At 40.8% G+C, this 25,224-nt stretch overlaps 1 protein-coding gene across 1 annotated transcript in view; it reads left to right on the forward strand.

Moving 5' to 3' along the window:
- The window catches only part of mtor (mechanistic target of rapamycin kinase), a 97,203-nt gene extending 73,063 nt beyond the window's left edge, over window positions 1–24,140 (forward strand). Inside the window, exons 35-58 of the mRNA XM_080031882.1 lie at window positions 374–499; window positions 1,163–1,294; window positions 3,343–3,458; window positions 7,418–7,535; window positions 8,115–8,312; window positions 9,454–9,581; window positions 9,788–9,884; window positions 10,388–10,486; window positions 10,597–10,719; window positions 11,420–11,602; window positions 12,330–12,464; window positions 14,714–14,888; window positions 16,320–16,455; window positions 17,091–17,238; window positions 19,260–19,382; window positions 20,111–20,193; window positions 20,310–20,382; window positions 20,472–20,546; window positions 21,316–21,451; window positions 21,980–22,042; window positions 22,253–22,333; window positions 22,676–22,756; window positions 23,336–23,441; window positions 23,620–24,140. Coding sequence (XP_079888008.1) covers window positions 374–499; window positions 1,163–1,294; window positions 3,343–3,458; window positions 7,418–7,535; window positions 8,115–8,312; window positions 9,454–9,581; window positions 9,788–9,884; window positions 10,388–10,486; window positions 10,597–10,719; window positions 11,420–11,602; window positions 12,330–12,464; window positions 14,714–14,888; window positions 16,320–16,455; window positions 17,091–17,238; window positions 19,260–19,382; window positions 20,111–20,193; window positions 20,310–20,382; window positions 20,472–20,546; window positions 21,316–21,451; window positions 21,980–22,042; window positions 22,253–22,333; window positions 22,676–22,756; window positions 23,336–23,441; window positions 23,620–23,635 — 2,751 coding nt within the window. The 3' untranslated portion in view covers window positions 23,636–24,140. The remainder of the gene's footprint in view (window positions 1–373; window positions 500–1,162; window positions 1,295–3,342; window positions 3,459–7,417; window positions 7,536–8,114; window positions 8,313–9,453; window positions 9,582–9,787; window positions 9,885–10,387; window positions 10,487–10,596; window positions 10,720–11,419; window positions 11,603–12,329; window positions 12,465–14,713; window positions 14,889–16,319; window positions 16,456–17,090; window positions 17,239–19,259; window positions 19,383–20,110; window positions 20,194–20,309; window positions 20,383–20,471; window positions 20,547–21,315; window positions 21,452–21,979; window positions 22,043–22,252; window positions 22,334–22,675; window positions 22,757–23,335; window positions 23,442–23,619) is intronic.
- Window positions 24,141–25,224: the final 1,084 nt, after the last annotated feature.

The raw sequence follows: 25,224 nt of genomic DNA on the forward strand, positions 1-25,224 counted from the left end.
CACTCCTGTGCCTCGTCTGTCTTGCCTAAGAACAACACAATGAAGAGGTCAACGATGGGGTTAAGAGAATATTTAATAGAAGAAGTCGGCTAATGTGCACCTTCTAATGTATCAATACAGGCCCCCGCGTGTCTGTGTGTTCTCTCTGGCACGTGAACCTGTGCGCACACACACATGGTCGCGTTTAAGATGGACCACTGGTAGTAATAGTAGCCCCCAAGGGTTTCAGCTGTACCCCTCTCTCACAGATGTTCCTCCTATTGACTTTAACGAGTAGCAACCCTCTCTTTGAGGGGAGTCACAAAAGGAGCAATGCGTTTAACCCAACCCGTCTGTTGTTTTTCTGTCTGTTTTTTTTCTCTTGCTCCTCCAGGGATGTCAGCGCATCGTAGAGGACTGGCAGAGGATCCTGATGGTCAGATCGCTTGTCATCAGCCCCCACGAGGACATGAGGACCTGGCTGAAGTATGCCAGCCTCTGTGGCAAGAGCGGGCGCCTGGTCAGTATACAACCCACATGTTGGTACAAAGCCCGGCCCGTCAGTGTTCCCTGATCTGACCCCTGATCATCCTTAGTTAATTGCCGTCCCATAACGTTCAGGAGGAATAAATCAAGCTTGATTAAAATCAGTTCTTGTGAAATGGAAAAAAAAAAGGGGGGAAGTCAAGCTCAGATGGAATTAAGTGCAACCGTGAACTCCAGCCATGAAATTCAACTTCAGGATGAAAGTAGCACAGCAAGCCTTAATCACACTGTTTAGAAACCCGAAGCTTGCATATCTGCAAAATTGTAGCGGGTCTACTTTTCCAACCTTTTACTTCAATGTTGTTCTAATTGATTGCAAGGGGATGGCAGACAATCGGCCAATTTTCTTTCTACACACACTCTTTGTTGCATTCATGCAAATACACACACACACACACACACACACACACACACACACACACACAAGTACCTACTCATGCTCTGAACTATTGTGTTTTTTTCTCTCTCTCTCTCTCTCTTCCATTACTCATTCCCTCTGTTGTATCAAGGTAGAAGTTTAATCAAGCTCTGTATTGTCTTGGGGCCCCTAGACACAGCCTGGGTTCTTTTTAAACGATAAACCTTCTGGTGACTCATTTTGCCCATTTTGACTCTGTTGACCTCTTTCTCTCTCCAGGCACTGGCCCATAAGACCCTGGTGCTCCTTCTGGGCGTGGACCCATCCAAGCAACTTGACCACCCGCTGCCCACCGCCCACCCACATGTCACCTATGCTTATATGAAGTACATGTGGAAGAGTGCCCGCAAGGTAGGTCCAGTCCACAGCCTACAATTTACATTTAGCTCATTTCTGTCTGTCATGACATTTGACTCCATAACAAAAGGTACTTATTTTAGGATGTATGGCAAAGAGCAATATGTCAGCTTGAAAGGGGACTTGCATGTGATTTATAGGCTTTAGAAGCATCATTAGGTTTCAGATAGGAAGAAGAGCCTAAATAACTAGCACATCTAGCACACACCAAATCATTTAACATAGTGAGGGAAACAGCCTGAGATTCATTCACACCAACAAACTACGTCTGTAAAGAGGAAGTTAAATTGCATCCATCTTAACAGGGTGACTATACAATATCAGCCATGTGACGGTATTGCCAAACTTTATTAATCAATCAAAACAACTCCTAGGTAATTCTGCTTTGATAAAGTTCAAAGAAGGAAAACAAAATGAAGTACTGTGTAACACTTTAGATAAACATAACCATAAAAAGGCTTTACATCAGACCTTAACAATCAGAAGACATGAAATTGGAAGTACATCAAGCATAGGTTTATTAGGAAAAAAACAGATTGTAATACAATTAAAACACTAGAATAAATACATTTGAATGTATATATTATAATAACTGGCAAGGTCTTACTAACAATTATGATAATACATAATGTGTTGTACTGTAGGTGCAGATGGCCGGAAGGTTAAGTTATGTCATTTTTGTTATTCCCATTTCATATCCATGACGACAGTGGAGGATATGAAGCCTCACTCAATAAGGTTACTAATAAATGTTGTTTGTATTTATTCAGAAAGTTTGTGCTTTCTGTTGCTCAGCATCCAGCACAAGAGCACTTGCCAAACTCCCAGCAGTAGTGACCTAACACTTCAAATGTAGATTTGAAAGTACAGATCACAAGAGCTGCATGGGATTGAACTGCTCTGACATTTGTCTCTCTCTCTCTCACACACACACACACACACACACACACACACACACACACACACACACACACACACACACACACACACACACACACACACACACACACACACTAATTGACTCATTCAAATACAGTAAATATGCCCCCCCAAACACACATAAACACACCCGCACTTATTTCCAGGTGTTGAATAGTGTTTGTGGCTCCAGAGTGCAGGTCTCATTAGGGGACTTAGGTAAGTGTGAGCATAAGTGTTGCTGTTGCTAGGGCCAGCTGCACTGAATTTAAGAAAAAGCACACACACACACACACACACAGCTGGAAAGGATGCATCCGCTGTTTCCGATGTGTTGGAACTGTGGAGAACGTCAGCTCGGTATGTTACTCATCACACTTCTTGCCATGACTGGGGTCCTACCGAGTACAAACCATGCAGTAGTGGAGGGGCCTCTGTTCCAGGATAATGGATTAGAAGTAAAGCCAAGACTTTCACATCAGAGCCTGAAAACAGTTTCTGATACAAACAATTCCTTCTCCAAGTCCTATTTAAAAAAAAAAATAATTTCCACATATCGTTAGCCTCATTGCATAATTGCCTAAATCATATTTAGTCTACTTTTACTCAACATCTACTCTATTCTACATCTACTCTACTCTGCACCTACTTTACCCTACTCTATAACCCTTCAAATATGACTAAGGCAATTATGCTATTAGGCTAACGAAAAGTAGATGTAGAGTAGAGTAAATATGATTTAGGCAATTATGCTATGAGGCTAACGATATAGAATTGGAAAGTGTCATACATTCAAATCTATTGAAGCTGCATGACGTGTAGTACAGACTGCCTCTGCTGTTCAGATCAGACAATGCCATGTCATTGTCCCAACTTAAACTTAGGTTCAGTTATTGCAATCGACTGAATAGAGGGCTCTTTAGCAGCGGTAAGATGATGATAACTAATAGCAAATACAAATATATGTGTTATAGTCAATTTGGTGCTGTCCATTCACTGTATCGTAAATGACATTTTGTATTTATTTCAAACTGATTCCAGAAAGGTCCACAGAGAAATCTTTCTATTTCAATGACACACAGTCTTTACTTGCCAGTCAGGATATTCTTTTTGTCTCTCTCCAGATCGACGCCTTCCAGCACATGCAGCACTTTGTCCAGGGGATGCAGCAGCAAGCGCAGCACGCCATCGCAGCAGAAGACCAACAGCACAAGCTGGAGCTCCACAAACTCATGGCCAGGTCTGTCTTTGTCTAGATGAACAACGTATCAGAGGCTCACAACAACCCAATGAACCTGTTCCCTCCGAATAGATTTTCCCCATGTCACATTAGGAAAAAGTTTAAATAATGATAATAATGAATGACTCTCAGGGTCCCTGTGACTCATTGTCACATTGTCATGCTCTACTAGGACGACACTTGAATACAACAGAGCCATTGTTAATGTTATTATGAACATCTGTGCTTTTCCCTTCCATGACAAGTCATAAAAGGCATATGGTGGATATCAAGTGTCGACATACACTGCCTGACCTTTCCAGTTCAACTTAAGGGAATCTTTCAGCATCGTTTGATTAGAATATCTTTCAAAATACAAGAACACATTTAAGTACATCTTTACTGTTAACGATCTGGTATAATCATGATAGATTTTAAAGGTTGTATAGATTTCACATTTTCTTCAAAGGCTTACCTGCTGCTTCAACTGCCAAATTCCCATAGAAATGTCACCAATGGAAGGAAAGGTTAAAGTACAATACAGCTACCAGATGGACAGGAGGAAGGGAGGACATGCTGAAACTTAAATGTAACTTCATATTTAAAGGTGGAGTCAGCAATCCTGGAGAATGCTTGTTTCAATGCAAATTTCAGTGAAAATATCTCCCCACAATCTTGCTATCTATACAGTATGTACTGTGCGTAAGCTGAAAATAAATCTGGTGTTAATTTACAGCTTAGACTCTGTAAACTGATATGTAAACAAAGGGTATTTAAGCAAAGGGGTGCTCCCCCTAGGTAGCAACATGCCTGTTTACAGAGCCTGGTCTGTGTATTTACAGTGGATTTTTTTTCAGCTCACACACAGTATGGACAGGTAGCGGACATTGGAGGAGGCATTTTCCAGAATCACTGGTTCCACCTTCAGTTTAATCTTGTTTTATTAGGCCTACATGTAACCATTAATCAACCTAACCGTTTTTTAGCTTTTGCCAATACAGGTGCTCAGCTAGCATTGGTTCATTTGATTCATAAATGCAGAGCAGTTTGCGAAGTTGTCTCTCTTCAGATGGATGCACAGATGGATTTCACTTGGTGGTTTTGTCTCTTTGTTCTTACAGTATTACAAGTGAAGCTCCTTAAGGGAAAGTCATATTCACCAGAAGTGATGCCAAAATGTCACCACGCATTTGAATGCGGTTGGTAATATTGGTTGTATTAAGTCTCTCGGTATGTTTTGGGCTCAACCTCAATACACATGCTCCGGCACAATGGAGAAAAACACAAAGCGACATGCGAGGAAAAAAGAACCTCATGTATTTTTCTGCCCCTCGTGTTGTAAACACACCGGGTCATGTGCGATGCGTTCTGCCTTCTTTTCCATGAGCATTACCTAATATGCCTCAACACATTTTACTACTCCATATGTCCTGCGGTCTTTTCTTTTCTTTTTTTTAAAGCTGGCCCGATTCTGTGAATGTCTCACTTCACACTTCTAAATCAAAGGATCTCTGTTTTGGCAGTAGCTCCCACACAGCTACTTATCACAAGCCCACACCAAGCATGGCACAGTGTCTACAGATATATCAGACCACGTGTCTCCTGCGCAGTGCCAGTGGTTTGCTTCTTTCACCTCAGCTGAACAGTTCTTGGCACAGCATTGGCACAGTTCCACTCCCATCACCTTAGCTCGCGGTGGGGAAAAAAGATGCAGTGGGATTCAAACAGTTGTCAACACATCAGCAGATTTTTATTTTAAAAGCTTGACATTCATATAACTCTCACGTGTTTGCGGACACTCATTTAGCGGGTTAGAAAATGGAAAAAGTTTCTTATTCCCCCCCCGAAATTGCTGAGAATTACTTCGAAGTCTTAAAGAGGTTGTTTGCCTGCTCTCGTTGGCTCAAGGGAATATTTGAGGGGGATATCTACAGCTCTCCTTTTGCCTTCAATGTTAGCTGGTTTCAAGTGCGGGGAAGGAAAATAAAGGAAATATGATTCATTTACTATTAGTAGTATATAATCCCACAATGTTGAACTAGTCCTTTAATTCGTAGAGTAACTAGTAACTTCACTTATCAAATAAATATAGTGGAGTAAAACATATCTTTCCCACTGAATTGTAGTGGAGTAGAAGTACAAAGTAGCATGAAAAGAAAATACTTAAAGTACAAGTGCCACAAACCTGTACTTAATTACAGTACTTGAGTAAATGTACTTAGTTACATTCCACCTCTGACTGCTCCTGTGTATCGTGTAGGTCAAACAGCTCTTTAACAAGCAAGAGCTACGACCTGGCAGCAGACAGGTATAATCCCTATGTACAGTAAATCATATAGCCGTCTCATCCAGGCTTGTGCACAAACACACAGCAGTCATGTGCCCCCTCCCATCCCATAAATCATTGGAGACAAAACACGAGCGTGACAACTGTGGGGCAGAAGCGTTCCTTTAATTTTTGGCATCTTCTAGACAGTGACTTCAGTGGCTGTACTGAAGAATGTAAAAGGTAGGGGGGTAAAAAACACCTGTATAATGTGTCTGTCGGGACGGGTTCTTTTGCCAGACGTGCTGACACACTTTTCGTGAATACAGGTCGTCTGTGCTGGTATGGAGCACACCTGGACTTCTCAGTCAATGCAATCGCGTCTGCACAATCAAGTGGATGCCTCAACGCTCTCCCTTAAGGAATCCACAGTCAATTTTTTACATAAGATCAATAACCCTGGCGTCTCCTGTGCACATAAACATGTTGTTCCAATGTTGTCGTTCCCCCCCGCCCCCCGCCACCTCCACCCCACCCCACCCCCCTTCTGCTTCTTCAACCTGTTAACAGTTTACGGAGACAGTTTGGCATCCACACAAACAATGAACCCAAACTGTACGCTCGCATGGAAAAGCACTCAGAAGAAATTACGTAATCTAGCAAGACGATTTATTGGATACGCTCTGAAAACAGTATTTAGACTGCTGGTGGATGGGTCAACAATAGCGTGCCGTGCCAGTTGCTTACTTTACTGTTAGTTGTGTATGTGAATAATAATAATATGTCTGTCTTGGCCCCTCCAAACACAACTATGCTTGACTCTTTGCCTGTAAGCACCTGTGTTCTTGGAGTGATAGATGGAGCTAAATCCTCCTTGGGGGATGCCACAGAGCTCACTGTCGGGTAAAATGAAAGGATAATTGAAAGTCTACGAGTGTAATCCAAAAAACCCTTTCTGGGAATAAATGCACTGCTGCCTATTACAGTAATACTTTTGATAAATACCTGCGGGATTTTCCAAGTGGTATTATCTCACTCCTTTTTTTAATGGACTGCCCCTGGTTGTACTTAATGTTATTGCCAACTCCTTTATAAGAAACGGCAACATTAGCACGGTTATAAACTCATGAAGATTTCTTTTTGAATTATCCCCAACAATCCTTTTGTTTGTTTCCTTTTAATGCCAGAAACTAATTCATTTGGTATTTTACAGAATAAAGTTCAAGGGCATGCCAAAGGAAATTGTATTGGTTGGGCACTACTTAATTGTTAGCATGCAGTTTTATAAATGTTGGAATTTATATGAGTTAAAAGTACGGTCAGTGATTTTGGAGAATGCTTTTTGCGTGCTGAAAACGCTTCACTTAATACACATCATAGGCTCTAAAAACAGGTGGCTACATGTTTGTTTTATATACACTTTGTTTTAATACCCATCTACAGAGCCTAGGCTGTGTTTTAACACTTTTCAGCACAGTCGCAGTACGGACAGGTGGCAGATTGTGGGGAAATTTCAACTGATTTTGACAGAACAATTTTTTTTAAACACTCCACCTTTAGGTCAAATGAGGCTGTTCTATCTACAGTATATGCTACACTAGGTTAAGAATGTTCTTCTTAAAATGTAGTAAACAATGCAAGATAATATTTAGTTGGAAAGTAAAGCAGTAACGATCTGACATGTCTTTCCTATCTCTCCCTTCCTTCCACGTAGATGTTTTTTGAAGCTGGGCGAGTGGCAGCTCAGTTTGCAGGGCATCAACGAGAGCACCATCCCCAAAGTACTGCAGTATTACAGCCATTCCACGGAGCATGACCGCAACTGGTACAAGGTCAGTCCCTCCCTCTCTCCACTCTAACCTTTCACTTCTGACTCCTCTCTGGTCGCAGTTAAATCCCAGCTGTGTTGCCTGGAGCTTTGGCCTGACACTGAGGTGTTATTAGGAAAAACCTTTGACCCGCTTTTATTATCCTTTCAACCAAACATGTCACTAAATACTTGTTTGTTTAGTTGTTGGTTTTTTTGCCTGTGGAACGCTGATTTATCTTTGCTCACTAAATAGTTTTACTTGTGGTGCGGCTTTTTCTTATGAGGTGATGGAAGAGCTGAGAGCATATATATGCTTTTTCTCTTCCATGCCAGATGTCACTACTATACCCACATACAGTAGAGCACCCCTCTGCCCATCCATCTTCACTAACTCCCTTCGGCTGTCAACCTATAATAGCTGGTTCACTAAACTCAGCAAATATCAAACTCAAATTGTTGGATCAGAGCAATTATAGCCCAACTGAGAGACTTTTGTCCCCCTCTGTAAACTGGAAAAAAATACATCGCTATTCGAATGGAAGTCATTTTCAAGTTCTTTAGAAATCCAGTTTTGACCTAATGTGTACCATCTTATTCCTAGGCCTGGCATGCCTGGGCGGTGATGAATTTCGAGGCGGTGCTGCACTACAAACACCAGAACGCAGGGCGCGACGATAAGAAGAAGCTGCGACACGCCAGCGGAGCCAGCGCCACCAGTGAAGCCAGCAACAGTGACAGTGAGGTGGAGAGCACCGACCACAGTCCTGTGCCCTCACCGGGGCAGAAGAAGGTCAATGAGGTGAGAGACACTGAGAGAAAAAAACACCCTCGTCACACCCTCTGTTCCATGCACTCTACTATATGTGATGCACTCCCTGTCCACACAAGGTAGAAGTCATTAGTTAAGATACCTAGACATTAGCACTGCACTTTCTGCATTTCCTATGCAGTGGTTCAGCCTATTTAAGTGTCTACTTAAGCAATTGAGTTGCAAATAAGGGACCTGATTTGTGCACTTAGATAAGATAAAGATTGTCCCTGTGTATTGTACCCTTAAATGGAGTCAGTGATTTTGGAGAATGCTTGTTATCAGAATCAGTAAATATTTCCTCACGATCTACTACCTGTCCATACAGTGTGTGCGGTGAAAAAAAAATCTGGTCTTAATACACAGCCTAGGCTCTGTAACCAGCTATGTAAAGTTGCTCGGATCTACCTACCAGAGCTAGCAACTATGCTATTGATATAGGCTAAGCTACTGATCAGCTTATACTTTGGCCTTAAAGGATTTAGCTTCCACACCTATTTAAATATTGACAGGCTTATTGTCACACCTGCTACAGTACAACTTAAAACACATGTTACCTGTATTTTCATAGCAATAAAAACACCTAAGTCTATATTGGTAGTTCTGTTGCCAGCTACTGTGGGTCGGTCTGAGCCCTTTTGTTGAAATACCCTTTCTTTACATACCTATTTACAGCCTAGGCTGTCTATTAGCACTGGACTGTTTTCACAGCACATACAGTACAGACAAGTAGCAGGATCGTGAGGAGACATTCATTTATTTTGACAAGAAGTTAACAAGCTTTTTCCACTATCGCAGACTCCACATTAAAAAAAAATGTAAAAACACAACACAACTTCAAAATCAACACATTTCTGAGGACAAGTGGAGCATTGCCTTAGCGTCACATGATCCAATAAAGTCAATGACCTTTTCCTGTCACTGTTTGCAAATGGAGCTTTGAATAAAATGTATTTCTTGTATTTTCTTGGCTCATTATTTGCTGTCCCCAGAAAATGATTGTTATGAATTTCAAACTTAATCATATAGTGACTATCCTGACTTCCCATCCCCACGCACAGTCAACACCTACAGAAAAAATATGTTTTCCAATAATGCTTTTTTTTTCTTCTTTTTGTCACGCATGAAAAAGTATGTGCTGGGATCTGTCCCTCCACAGGACCTCTCCAAAACACTGCTGCTCTACACAGTGCCTGCTGTCCAAGGGTTCTTCCGCTCCATTTCCCTGTCCCGGGGCAATAACCTGCAGGACACGCTCAGGTGGGTTAAATGAACCTAACACGCTATGGGCCAGTGGTTCAAGCAAACAAACATCACCCATATACATAGACACCCACCATGGTGTGTGTGTGTTTGTTTGTGTGTGTGTGGGTGGGTATAGGAGCCCCTCTAGTGGTTGATAATAGTAACTAGGAGAGAAAAGGTTCAAGATTTAATGTTTGTCATCTATGTTTTCTACTATTCAGGGTTCTGACTCTGTGGTTCGACTACGGTCATTGGCCTGAAGTCAACGAAGCCCTGGTGGAGGGCATCAAGACCATTCAAATAGACACGTGGCTACAGGTAATACATGCATACACACACAAAACTTGTCTGCACCTTTTGGGAAGAGTAAAAGAAGAACAATGAGGCTCCTCAATTTAAAAAAAATCGGACTTAAAGCCTTGTTTCAACTGGGCAGTGCAGTTCAATTTGGTACAGTTCGGTTTGAGTTCCACTGTCAAAAGTTGGGAAGGGCACAAAATAAGCGAACCATGCCGTACCTATAAATGTCACCCTAGTTGGGGTACCAAGTTGTCCCAAAGGGTCCCTAAAGTGTGGAGCTACAGATGCAGTCTGTTGATTGGGCGAGAAATAAACTGCTATGTATACAGTAGTCACCTGGGCAAGAGTGAAGAATCTTGTCAATGTGTCCCGCTGCTACAATGTCGCCATAGTTACATAGCTGCGGCGGCCAGTGCAGTTCCACAGCTTTTACTCATGGACTGAATACACTCTGACTGCGGCTGAGCTAAACTCAAGTTACTTTCGTTTTAATTCCATTGTCTCTTTCTCTCTGTCTGTAGGTCATCCCTCAGCTCATAGCTCGAATCGACACCCCTCGAGCCCTGGTGGGTCGCCTCATCCACCAGCTGCTAACAGACATTGGACGGTATCATCCCCAAGTAAGTAACGTGTATTTTACAATGTAAAACTGAACCAAGAAGACATCTCCTAAGGTAAATGTGAAGCAGTTCTGTCAGTGATGGTTTGATTGTTCTCTGTTCACCTCCAGGCTTTGATCTATCCTCTGACCGTGGCCTCCAAGTCCACCACCACAGCCCGCCACAATGCTGCTAACAAGATCCTCAAGAACATGTGTGAACACTGCAACATTCTTGTCCAGCAGGCCATCATGGTACCAAGATTTTACCATAGCATCTAATTATATATTTATTCTCTCTGTATACAGTAACTGTGGATCAGTTTTAGGCAAAGTTAAATCGTTGGTCCCAAACAAAAAAGGAAAGGTGCAGCATTAAAAATGTGCCCAAGTCGGAATCAGGAAATCTAAACTTCTGCTTCTGTAACTGCTGTTTGGTGTACATGTGAAAACCTCCTCTCTAATCTAAGGTGCACTAATGAGTGGTCTTCTGTAGAGGCATTTTGAAACTTAAACTTGGTTTGAGTGAAGTTAGTTAAGTAAAGTCTTTATTTGTAAATTAACACATGTATTGTCACACACGGTAATCAGAATTACGTCTTCGCTATCCCCTCCTAACCGCCCTGTAACACACACATGCAGTTCTTATTGTGTTTAGTCTCTTGCTCAAGGACACAATGGTAGAGATGGTGGGCACTATAGATGCAATACCAGCCACCACTAGTTTTACAAATAACACCCTCATGTTCGGAGCTGGGGATTAAACCAGCGAGCTCATGGTTACTGGTCGGCCCCCTTTTCTCTAGGCCATCCTACCACCCCTATAAAAATGTCATATGTTTTTTCATTTTGAAAATCCGAGGTAATATAAATGTAGATATAAGAGATAAATCAGATTTTTTTATGGGCAATGTCAGACAACATTCTGATGGTATCATTGTTTGTCGTCATCCAGGTGAGTGAGGAGCTCATTCGAGTGGCCATCCTGTGGCACGAGATGTGGCACGAGGGCCTTGAAGAGGCGTCACGTCTTTACTTTGGCGAGCGCAACGTCAAAGGCATGTTCGCTGTGCTTGAGCCGCTACATGCCATGATGGAGAGGGGACCACAGACCCTCAAAGAGACCTCTTTCAATCAGGTGCGTGTCAGGTTGGAGTTAGATTTAGTTTTGTCCTGTTCGGTGCAACACCAACAAACTATAACCTCTGCATGTCTTCTGTCCAACATAGGTTAAATGTTCCACGACAGTATATGGTGGTGGTTTTGTGTTCAAAATGATCTTGCTTCTCATTATGTAGTTAATGAAATTCAGTGGGAACTCAAATACATATCCACTAGAAGAACATTTGGTTCCTTATTCAGCTACCACATTAATTCTCCAAGAGGTGAAATAAATATATTGGTACTTCAATAGATCAGTTGGCATAGATTTGTTTTCAATTATATAATAGTCTTTTCTTTTGATTATAGCTGCATTAATACGCTTTAATTCAAGGTTGTAAAACAATGCAATATTGAAGAATTGAAGAAGGCCTTGTAAAAATTAACTACACATATTTTATTAGCACAAATTAACTGTGGGGTTTGTGCGCCGGCCATCTTCACTTCACAGCTATAAGTCATAGGGGTGACCTTAGCTTTCTTCACACGCAGTATCAGACTTTTCCATTCAGGCTGCCTATGCAGATGTCTGCACTATTAAAAAAAACTAAATACTAAAATCCTGGATTAATCAGGCTGGAGCATTGATGTTTAATGCCTTGACATTCACTTTTTTATAGCAGCGCTTTGGCAAAGCATTTTAATTTAATTGAATGAGTCATTGCACAGGGACAGAGTGTGTTTGTCTCCCCTCACGCTCGCAGGCTTACGGCAGGGACTTGATGGAGGCTCAGGACTGGTGCAGGAAGTACATGCGCTCTGGGAACGTCAAAGACCTGACCCAGGCCTGGGACCTGTACTACCACGTCTTCAGACGCATCTCCAAACAGCTGCCACAGGTGAGGGCAACTATGGAATCACTGCACCCCAACTCTACTAGTTCTTTCTCATATGTTGTCTTTCTGTTTGAACATATATGGAAATGTACTGTGTATATATATGTAAGAGATCACTAGGGTACTCACTAAATGTTTTAATGAATTAATACATACAAGTCAAATATTGTTTTAAGTTTGGTTTTAGATTGATTTAGAAATGCTTTTATTGCTTTTAGTGCAGAAAAGTTATTCCATAGCAAAGGTTATTAACCGACATTAACCATGACTCCAAAGTTACCTGCTCTCCAGATACATTCAAGGTAATGTTGAAAAGGTATCGAACAGAATAATGTGCGTAGGTCCAAAGCAACTGTTAATTATCCTAACAGCGGCCATTATTAAAATAAAGGACGTTAGAATGACGTGATTGACCAATCAATTTTGTAAGTATATATTAGCATATTTCGGTTTGTACACCAAAGAGACATCAACCCCTACATGTAAGCCTCAGCTACACAAACTAATGTAAATCAGACACATGTGTTTGACAGGAGTCAGCTGAGACAGAAACCCTAAGACTCCTGGGAAATGTTTTAGCTGAAATCTCATTGGTTCTGCATTCCTATTCCCATTCCAATCTCCTATTACATGTGATGAGATGTGTTTTGAGATTTTCCATGTACTGACTTCTTCTTTGATCTTGTGAGAGGTAAAGCCGTACATAATGTGTCTAAGTCATGTAAAGCACAAAGATTTTCTGGTGATTGGGAGATAATGACAGAGAAACAATGGACTTCTTTCATTCTTCCCTTACTCCCTGGGTGAAGTCATTGAGCAAGAAGCCAAACGTAGTGTTGAAAGGTGGCAGGATTAGATGAAACAGAGGAATGATGAATGGCAGAATACTATGGGATAGCATCACTCCTTTTAAATACAATACAGTCAGTGGCCTGTTTATCCAACACACTATGATGTTGCGACACAGATTCTACAAATGACAGCTAACTTTCCTTTATGTGTTTTCAGTGGTTATAACTATAAAGGTGGAGTCAGTGATTCTGGAGAAAATGCATGTTGTCAAAATCACTTGTTGTCAAAACACAATTAAAAAGTCACACAACAGAATGACAGCTGTTTTCTTGATAATGAAACTGCAGATACAGTGGCTGTAGCCATTGCTTTGGTGCCCTGCTCAAAATCAGTTTGGTAAGTCATGGACAGATGGCTTGGACTTAACTCACACCATGTCTTGTTGCTTCTGGAGGGAGGATAACATTGAACTGATGGATGTCAGTCATCACAGCAGGCACCGCTTTAAAGAACAACATTAAAAATAGTTCTGTCAGGTAGCTGTCTCTTCACAGAGCAAATGGGGACAGCGATACTTTTTGAGACTGGAGCATGGTGCTGCTTTTAGGGAAGCTCGTTGCTGCAACATTATAGTAAGCAGCTTGAAATACTCTGCAATGTAAGGACACGCTGGCAGCATTGCCATTATTTGCCTCATGGGCATTGACATAGAAATAAAAAACCCTCTCCTGGATGCATCTAAACAGCAGATCCGGAGCAGATTGTGGCTGTGATTAAGTAACCATACATTAACCGTTAAAGCCTTTAAATACTCTGCTAGAGTCGGATTTGTTTTAGTTTAAATCACAGATGGTTCAAAGCAGAAAAGCAGAGAAGACTTTTATTGACAGACGCATAGACAATGAACTCTTCTGGAGTAATTTGAGTTGTATACAACAAACAACTTGGTCCAAGACCGTAAGGCCATTGCGTAGCTTCTGTTGCCCCCATGAGGAATACTGAGTAATTATAACAATACTGTCGGTGTATCTACATGAGGTCAGCCTTCTGGATGGTTATGGATTTCATATCTCCTGCTGAACGTCCAGGTATTTCTTTGCAGTAGAATCAACAACTGAAACATTTCTCGGGCGCTTTTTGAGCTCCTGGACCAGTGTCGGGGTTCGACATAATTTTTTAAACCCTGCCATTCATGGAAATACAGAGATGTTTGTGGAGCTAATAGGCCTAATGTGGAGCTAATAGGCCTAATGTGAACTCGGCTTGAATGTAATCGACATGCATGTATGAGAAAAAGTTACACACTATAGCTTTAAGTTTAATTTGAGCCGACTTTTGCACATTGGCTCTGTAACTGTTTTGGCGGGAGCTGTTTTGGCCGTGTTGATTTTTAACACAACATACTAAAAACAAACTATTTTCCTTTGCTACATCCCCACCCTGAAAACCTTTCCACACAGCTGACCTCTCTGGAGCTGCAGTATGTGTCTCCAAAGCTGTTGATGTGCCGGGACCTGGAGCTGGCCGTACCGGGCACTTATGACCCCAACACGCCCATCATCCGCATCCAGTCCATAGCCGCCTCCCTGCAGGTCATCACCTCCAAGCAGCGCCCTCGCAAACTCACCATCATGGGTAAGATCAGGGGGAAAAACTGCACACATATCGTGGTTTTTGAAACCAATGTATTAGGGAAAATAGATTAAAGATGATCTGTAGTCTTAGGCTCATTTAGAGAAAATCAAACATAAACCTGTGATGAACCCAGTATCAAAATCAATCCATTTCACCAAAGAAAAAAAATACTTCTTCAAAAGCTCAATGGCCAAGGAGCTCATGTCATGAGCTGGGTGTTCTCTTCATTTTCTATCCCAAGACAAACGGTTTGTACGGGCGGAAAATCGATTTGGCAGCAATCCTCCCAACCCCGTCCACTGGCGTTAATTTGAATATAGAAATGAATTATTCTGACACCTTTCCCCCCCCCCCCCCCCCCCCTTGCTCTCCTTTCCTGTGATTTAGAAATCGGGCAGCGAAGTGCTTCTGAAATAGCAGAACGCTATAAAGTCACCTTGTCTTGAAGCCAAATGGTCAGATTATCAATCACAAAATGGCTCACTCTGCTTCACTTTTTTAATCCCCCCACTGCACAATTTGATACCTTGTTCTGATGTTTCCCATCAGTGTTACACAACATAGTCTGTAAAAAGATGATGGCCAAATAAATCAGCTGACCTCCGGAGCGAGGCTTGAGATTATGACCTGTCACCCACTACAGGTCGCATTAGATTTACTGTTAACCGCTCTGTCCCCCTGGTGACACACACAACACATTGCTTACTGGGATCATCATTAAGGAGAAGACGGGGGATAGAACAGGAAATCTGTCTTACTACTTCCAATTCTAGCCTTACCTAACTTCATTGACAAGGCATTAAGACAGTCCCACTGTTGGTGAAGACATTGCAACGTGGTCTGTTGAGATATGAGAAATTACAATATTTTACAATGGAACATTTAGATTGGTGACATCATCTGTACTTTAAATCTGATAAATACAGTTTTCTGTCTCATTGTGACCATAGAGTTGATATCCCAGTTCATCCATACATATTGTCCGCCTCACGTCAGTAAACCAAGAAGAACATGTATTGGACACAATGCACAAAAAGCTTCATACGAACGTCACAAAGTACTGTACTTTAGGTATCATACATGTTAAGCTCTGGGCACTGAGTTTCCTTTCAATAGCAGAACTATGTGTACCACAACCCATCATTTTGGGTGGTTTTGGGGTGCCAGCTCAAACCACGGGTGACCATGAAGTTTGGATTTATTGGGACAAGGTCTAACATTGGAGTGATGTGGTTCATATGAAATTATTTATTGACTGCTTAACCTCACTAGACATTGCTCCAGGCTAAGGTAATGGAGAAGCAGCAGGGGAGAAAAACTCCACGACTGCCAAACCCCAGCCATGTATTTGGCTCTTTACATAATGCCTGGACCTATTTTGGAGCAGTGTGTCAGTGTGTGTGTGTGTGTGTTTTGTGGCGCCCTCTGCAGGCAGTAACGGCCACGAGTTCATGTTCCTGTTGAAGGGCCATGAGGACCTGAGGCAGGACGAGAGAGTCATGCAGCTGTTTGGTCTGGTCAACACTCTGCTCGCCAACGACCCGGCCTCCCTACGCAAGAACCTCAGGTAGACACACGCTCATCTACACACACACACACACACACACACACACACACACACACACACACACACACACAAATACACACAACAAAAAAGACTACACATTCACATCGAAGTACACACTTGCACACTCACAGTTTGCTCTATTGGCTATTTTAATATGTATTCGTTGTATTAGGTAAGTTAAAGGTCACCTATTATGCAACTTTTATATTTGTCAACATAAATATGGCTCCCTGGTTTGACTAGAGACTCCCAAAGTATGAGAAAATACAACCATCTCTTTTGCTCCATCTTTCTGAACATATGTGTCCAAAAACCCAGACCCAGCCACACACACTATAACTTGCAGTTAGATGTAAACCGGCAGTTAGATTCACGGCCAATCAGAGCAGACTGGGCTCAGAAAGAGGGTTTACAGAGACAGGCTTTCAGACAGAGACAAAACCATATTCTAGTAGAAACCCAACTAACGAAATTGAACCTGAACACGAGCACAATATGTGACCTTTAAATATTACAATATATGTTCATGAACTTTGTGTGTAGCATGGAGATTGCTTCAACTGTATTTCATCGTGCAGTCCTTTATTGTAACATGACAATGAATTGTATATTTGTGTGCATTCTCACTTGATCAGCATCCAGCGCTACGCAGTGATCCCTCTGTCCACCAACTCTGGCCTGATCGGCTGGGTGCCCCACTGTGACACCCTGCACGCTCTCATCAGAGACTACAGAGAGAAGAAAAAGATCCTGCTCAACATTGAACATCGCATCATGCTCCGGGTGAGGAATCACTAACATCTATTGTGCTCCTACATCCTGTATTATAACAAGTGAAAAAGACGCATATTCTACCGGCGCAGGTGATTGTTTATATGATTAGAGCACAGTTTTATCCATTCAGCCTGTTCACCTAGCTTTACATTCAAATATTAGATCCAATTTTATTCCCAGGATGGATTTTAATCTGCCTATGCTATGTTGTTATATATATACTGTATGTTTATTTGTGAATGAGCATACTGCATGTGCTTGCATGGAAGTTGGTCTCATTCGTGAAATGTTTGTAAATTTGTAATTATCATATACGATATCCATTTAAAATCCTGAATAGATTCATCAAAGCTGAGGAGGCATCTGTTTTCAGTGATTATACTGATGAATAACAATCAATATTTAATGGAAACGCATTCATCGGTCCCTAATTGTCCAAAATGAGCTACATATCTCTGCCTCAGAATGCCCAATTAGTCAAAGGAGAACACACACACACACACACACACACACACACACTCACACTCACACACACACACACACACACACACACACACACACACACACACACACACACACACACACACACACACACACACACACACACACAATAAAAATCGTCCTAACTAACATGTCACTATAGGAAGTATAAATGCTTTAGAGGAAATTTGGGAGCAACAAATGGTGTGACTAGATTAAAATCCTGACGTCCAAACACCAATATTAATTGGAAAAACAAAAATACAATAACATGTCCAACCATGATTGACAGACCTTTTTCGTCATGTCGGAAAATGAAAAAAGTTATTTTGCTTCATAAAAGCTGGGCATATTATCTTGGAAGCCTGCTAACTAGCTAGTTGCTATCACTGAAAATTTAACCAAAACTTGACCTGAATAGTTTGCACACACACTGGGTCTAATATTCCCTCAGATGTAAGAACAAATTAGCTTAACTACACCTTTAATGGACACTGCCCCATGCACAGATTTTTCTTCTACTAATAAGATTTTTATTTCCATTTTACTTATGGTGTTTGAGTTATTAATGACGTGTTACAGTCCGTTTAAGATTTCTTAATGGCAAGGTATTAAGTTGACAAGTCAATCAGTGAGCTCATTAATCAGTTTTAGATTAAAGATGAGGAATATGGGAGAAGGAGGTGGTGATAAATTATAGTCTTATTATGGAGAGTGTGTCACTGTGTTTCTTTGTCAACCCCAAAATGTACTGCTGATTAAAGGTAAAGCATGTGTCTGCTTATTTTCAGCTCTAACTCAAGTTTGCACTCTGCATACCTGTAGGCCAAACACAGCAAATGACATTGGAACCCAAACTGTTTTTATAACAGTTAACACCCTGACTTTTCATGGGGCCTGCAAAAACACAGTTTCTAATTTTCCATGACATGAGACAGGTTTATATTTCAGTATTAACAACTCCTTTGTGCTGAATATTTAGCGAAAAGTTGTACCGGCACACCAGACTCATTGATGAAATATCCCATTAGCTGTGATATATATAATTATTCAACTAAAAAAATCTGGAAAAACTGGTAGGGAGACACAGGATTTAAATGTTGCTGTTTTACCAGCGCTCTCTGGTACCGTTCCAGGAATGTATTAAAGGTGCAGTCAGTGATTCTGGAGAATGTTTGTTGTCTAAAATCACCTTTTGTCAATATATCCTCAAGATCCCCTACCTGTCCGTACTGTGTGTGCACTGAAAAAAATCCAGTGTTAATACACAGCGTAGGCTCAGTAAAGGGCCATGCTGCTAGCTACAGTTTCCACCTTTTTTTTAACACAGCAGTTTACAGATATGGCTTTGTATTAACACCTTTTTTTTCAACTCATCACAATTTAGACAGGTAGCGGGATTGTTAGGAGATATTCACAGATTTTGACATTTTGACACTGCAGTAAATAGACACATTTACAACTTGGAACATATTCATTTATTTGCTGGTGGTTTTGTTCATATGAAAGGTGCGCCTCTCTAATAGACGTGTGTGTGTGTATTGTTCCAGATGGCCCCAGACTACGACCACCTGACACTAATGGAGAAGGTGGAGGTGTTTGAGCACGCTGTTAACAACACGGCCGGAGACGACCTGGCCAAGCTGCTGTGGCTCAAGAGCCCCAGCTCTGAGGTGAGCGGCCTCTTGTTTACTTGATCTTTTCAGCATTCAGCCTCACATTTCACTGCTCCTCTGGCCAAAATGTCAAGAGGGAAAAAAATCTATAGAAAAGATAACACACAAGCTCTATGAGTGAACATTTTCCCCCAAGGAAGCGTTTTGGAAAGGTTTTCAATTTGATGCAGAGGAAACGTAGTGTGTTGAGGAAGACCTTTTTTTTTAAGTGTTATCCAGTCCGTTCATTTGTCTAATCGTTGAGGTAAATACAGCAGACAAGGTCAGTGTTCTATATAGAGCATTTTAAAACTACCAGAGATGACCAGAGTGGGGTACAAGATAAATGAGCATTACAATCCAAGGAATACAACAATACAAATAGAAAATACCAGTGCACCATGTAGATAAAAACAAGAAATATAAATCAAATGAATACAGGATGCCATATGAATATAAATAATCCAATATAAAGTGGTGAAAACAAACTGTTGATTTCCCTAAAGAATCGGTTTTCTGGGTTGTGTGTGTCCTACATTCAAACCACTGACTTAGCAGGACTTACAGAAACAGACCTAGAAATTCAATCCATTTTTTAGGAACACTAGTTCCTTGTGTACCTGAATTTTTGAAAGGGAAGATGCATCATGCAGGCCTGCTAGAGATTCCTGTGCCATGTTCCACACTGTCTTACTCTAATGCTGTGAAGCAAAAGGCGACTCATTGTGCAATATTTTCTGCTGCAGGTTTGGTTTGACAGGAGGACCAACTACACGCGCTCCCTGGCTGTGATGTCCATGGTGGGCTACATCCTGGGACTGGGTGACAGGTCAGTTTCTCAGCCAGAAGGTTCAAGTCTTATATTATGATGAAACACTTGTTAGAGTGATGATAATGACATTTACAGTAAGACGTCATTAAGGAGATTATCTTTCTCTTCTCCAGACATCCATCCAACTTGATGTTAGACCGGTTAAGCGGCAAGATCCTGCACATTGACTTTGGAGACTGTTTTGAGGTAAGAGGAGATTTTTCTATCAACCCTTGGATTTGTTTTCTTTTATTTTACATTATACATGCCTGACCGTCATTAAAACCTTCCAACAGGTCGCCATGACCAGAGAGAAGTTCCCTGAAAAGATCCCATTCAGACTGACGAGGATGTTGACCAACGCCATGGAGGTACAACATGTTATATTTATACATATTGTTTATAAAGAATATTATAAGAAGTCTAAAGTTTTATCATTTTTTAAAGGAGAAGAAAGAAGAGTTGGCTTTTTAAATTACAAATGTGTTTAGTTAAAAAATAATCACAGAGATAATTGATTATTATTTAAAATATGAATTTATCAATTTAAAACGTAAAAATATTAAGAAGCATTCAAAATACAAAAAAATACAGCTTGGATGTACACATCAAGAGCATTCCTCTAAAGTGCAAAGACACATGCAGTGTGGCACTTATGTAAACTTACTTATCCTGGGCCTTTACTCATTCATCATACTTTTCTCTGTGCTGTCTCAGGTGTCGAGACAGATTTGTTGTTTTGCCACGCAATGTACCAATTTCAACTTCAAGATTTGCACAGCCCTGCTCTCTGTTCAACATCGCCCTACCTGAATCCAAAATATCTCTTTATAGCAGGCGTCTGTGTGGATATCTCTGAACAAACTTTCCGAATTGCATGTCAGCGGGCATCCCAAAAAATCAATGGTGCTTGGCATGGCGAGCTGCCATGGCTGTAATGCACTGGGGGAAACCCTGAAAACCTTTTCAAAGGACAATGCCATGATCTAAATATAATTGCACATCCACCAAACCGACTCTTAGCTACCGCATACAGTGGCCTCTCTTCTTCTAGAAAACCACTAGACAGAAAGTTCATCTCTGTATGTTGTAAAAGCCTTTTGTTTCCAGAGGTAAAGGTAGTGTTCTATTGTTGTCCAGGTGACGGGTCTGGATGGAAACTACCGCATCACCTGCCACACAGTGATGGAGGTGCTGAGGGAGCACAGGGACAGTGTCATGGCTGTGCTGGAGGCCTTCGTCTATGACCCTCTGCTCAACTGGAGGCTCATGGACAGTAAGAGACTAAAGGCTGTGATAGGCTCTTCACATATTACATATATTATATTCACAATGCTTTGAGAATGTAAATAATCTCTTTTTTTTAACCATATATTGTTTCTGACTAAGTTACAGGAACCGCTGGGTGCTTGAATTAAAAGTCCTTAGAAGATTTTCTTTCTACACTTTGCATTACTCTGACCATTCGTTCTGAATTGTCCCAGTCACAGAAAGACTTTTTGCAATTTGAAGAGTGGTGAACATTGTCTTCTTGCTTCAGGAAACATAACTTTTAGGTGCACGGATAAATACGATCTGGGAGACAATTTACGTCATTTAAACAGAGCTGCTCCTTTTTGTGAAGTCAGTAGTTTTCTATCAATATTTACCATACCCTTTTTTATTAAAAGGTTCAAATAGAACTTGATTTTTCTCTTTTTAAAAAAAAGGGTCAGAACAATGTTGTGAAATATGGTGTTCCTTAAAGAAAAAGTGTAGTTATTATCATGTCTGGGCTTTGTGTTCATACCTGTCTCACCCACAGCCAACACCAAAGCAAAGCGTTCCCGTACCAGGACCGACTCTTACACCGCTGGACAGTCAGTGGGTCAGTCCACAGTACAATCTAACCTGAAACGCTTCCTGTCTATCTACTTGATACTGTAAGAACCTGTTTGAACCTGTGCGTTTGTGCGTTTGTGTGTGTGTGTGTGTGTGTGTGTGTGTGTGTGTGTCTGTGTGTGTGTGTGTGTGTGTGTGTGTGTGTGTGTGTGTGTGTGTGTGTGTGTGTGTGTGTGTGTGTTTTGTGTCCGTGCAGAGAATCTGGAGGGAATAGACCTGGGAGAGACCACACACAAGAAACCTGGGACCACCGTGCCTGAATCCATTCACTCCTTCAGTGAGTAACATCTCAGTAGAACGCTCTTTAGTTTTAGTTTTTCTATTTTTCGCTCCTTTGACCTCAACAATAACAAATGTTTCCACTGAGCCGTGCGGTTCTGTTCATTAGGCTTGGCACACATTTATTTGCATTTCCACTGTCATAAGTCCCTAAGGGTACCAAAATAAGCGAACCATACTGCACTTATTATTGTCACCCTTTTGGTGGGGTATCAACCGTCCCAAAGGGTCCTAAATGGGTGGAGCCACACACTGCTGGCTGTTGATTGGTTGACAGAATAATCACTTGAATTTGTTTAAGTATTCAGTAGTTGATGCCAGCCTGTTTGTGTTCTTTCAGTTGGAGACGGCTTGGTACAACCTGAGGCACTCAACAAGAAAGCCATTCAGATTATCAACAGAGTGAGAGACAAACTTACAGGTAAGTTCTGCCGTGCTCAGCACTACCAACCTTACATACAACCCTAGAGGAATAGCAGCTTTTGAAATACATCAATTATACAATAATGCATCGACGGGGTGTGATAGCAGATTTTGCATATGATATATCTCTGGACTCAAATGTTGGAATACTTATTAATGCAATAGGAAACATCTGTTATTATCTTGTATAGACTTATGAGGATAATGAAATATATTGCATGTTGGTATGTCCCCCACCATCCCCCCTCAATCTCCCGTGTGGAGAGTAGCCAGCCTGATATCGTGTTGGAATTATTAAGATTCCTCAGATCACAACATTTATTTTTTTCTGTTTATCATTTTTCCCACTCAAATGACCTTGTTGACAAAACTGAACTTCTTAATTTTGAAATAAGTACATAGGAAATGTAAAATGGTCAAATGTTCAGATGTTACCTTTTCTAGTCACATTATTTTACTGTAGGGGAAGCCCCGCATTTTTAAAGTCTGAAGTCCTTTTTAAATCAGAATATATTCCGAGCCTTATCTGACTGGTGGAGGAGGAGGCAGTGTTTTGATGAGAGTCTGTTGTCCGCAGGTCGAGACTTTTCCCATGACGAAACGCTGGACGTGCCAACACAAGTGGAGCTCCTAATCAAACAAGCCACGTCACATGAGAACCTGTGTCAGTGCTACATCGGATGGTTAGTACGCCTGCTCCAGCTTTCATTTGGTTCTTACAAATGGGCTTTGCATTTTCTGCTTAAGAATTGAATACGACCTGTGATGTACATTTTCAGAAAAAATACTTCACAATACATTTGAGTTTTTATAATTGTTGTTTATGTGACTTCATTGAGTATTTTCTCTTTTTCTCTACAGGTGTCCATTTTGGTGAAGAAGTCTTGTGCAGCTAAGGTTACCCTTGACATTTTTTATCTTACTGATAAAACCAAGAAGAAGCACTTGACTCGAGTAGGTATTATTTGAAACATGTACTTCACCCACAGTGCAGATGACATGACATGTTTTAAGTTTATATGAAGGTATCTTTAGAGCTCTCTTTTTACCTACCGATCGTAAATTCACTGGCAATGTCCTCATTGCTTCAAATGACTGTCCTCGATTTTAACACCATAATCACTTGTTAAAAACACAAAGCTTCCTACAGTGGCCATATTGTAATACGTTTTGACATTTCTTCCTTGGCACACTGTACGCTTCTTCAGAAAGCCACCGGTCTGTTGTATCATTGTGTATTAATGTGACAAACTTCAATAACATGGTATGCCTTTACACTTAACTTAAACATTCTTTACATTTTATTCATGACGAGATATTAAGTCATATTTAATTTGAGATGATCATAATGTACTGTATGGGCATGTGTGTGCCATTAAACCCTGTACAGATACCACTGTGACTGCTGTGTTCATTTGACTCTACCTGGAAAGTTTGAAAAATGCTTGATTTTAAATCTTTTTCATGGTTTGAATTGTGCTTGAAATCTGAACACATAAATGGAAAATGCTGGATGTTCTCCAAATAAAGCAGACTGACTTAAAGTACTGTATAATTTACACAGAATAATTAGAATTTTAATATGTTTTGCTAAATTGGCCATATTATTGAAATATATAATCAACAAATATTTCTAAATTGGGCTCATGTGGAACACTCATTTTGATTGATAATGTGTAATCAACCAATATATTGATAAAAATTCATGGATTTTTTTTCAATAGCTTCCACATTATGTGACCCATTGACTCAAAATCAGCCCCAGAAATTAATAATTATAATATATTAATAAAAATTAAATTAAAACACACAGGACACACTTCTTTATATTGGATTTTAGTCTTTCATGTATTCATATTTGTATGGAAAATACAAGACAACATTAAGTTTTTCTTCGACATTTCACGAATACTGTTCCATTTCAAACAGCTATACGAACCCTGCTCTCACATCTACAGCGTTCAGAAAAGGGTAAAAGTATGATATAAAAAGTATCTTATTGTAGGAAATTCCTTTCGGCATCAGCCAGGTTTTCTTCTTGTGCCCACAGAGGGCACTCTGACTCTGGAAAGATCCTTCTCATACTCCTCCATACTCTGGTAGAGGATGAAGAGCAGCTTCTCTCCTCAAACCAAAAACACAACAGAATGGATTTAGAACATTTGCTCCCAAATTGAGACAAGCTTTTTCTTACAGCAGTTACTTTACAATCATCCTCATCTTAACACCATGGGGAGATGCAGTAATTCACAGCAAAATGCAGACCCTTACAGACATAAAACCAAATCAGATGGAGCAAATTGCAGAGGCATCATCGGAGACAACTATTAATTTGGTTTCCTGCAAAACGGCATAGCTCTGCTTTTACTTGTGTGCTCATTGCTATTCCAGCTCTTATTTCCTCCATTTATTTTCCCCGCCGCTTTCTCCTCTGAAGGTTAATTACTTATAGATAGTTAAGGATTA

This window comes from Ammodytes marinus (genome assembly GCF_949987685.1).
Source record: "Ammodytes marinus genome assembly, chromosome: 7".
NCBI lineage: Eukaryota > Metazoa > Chordata > Actinopteri > Uranoscopiformes > Ammodytidae > Ammodytes > Ammodytes marinus.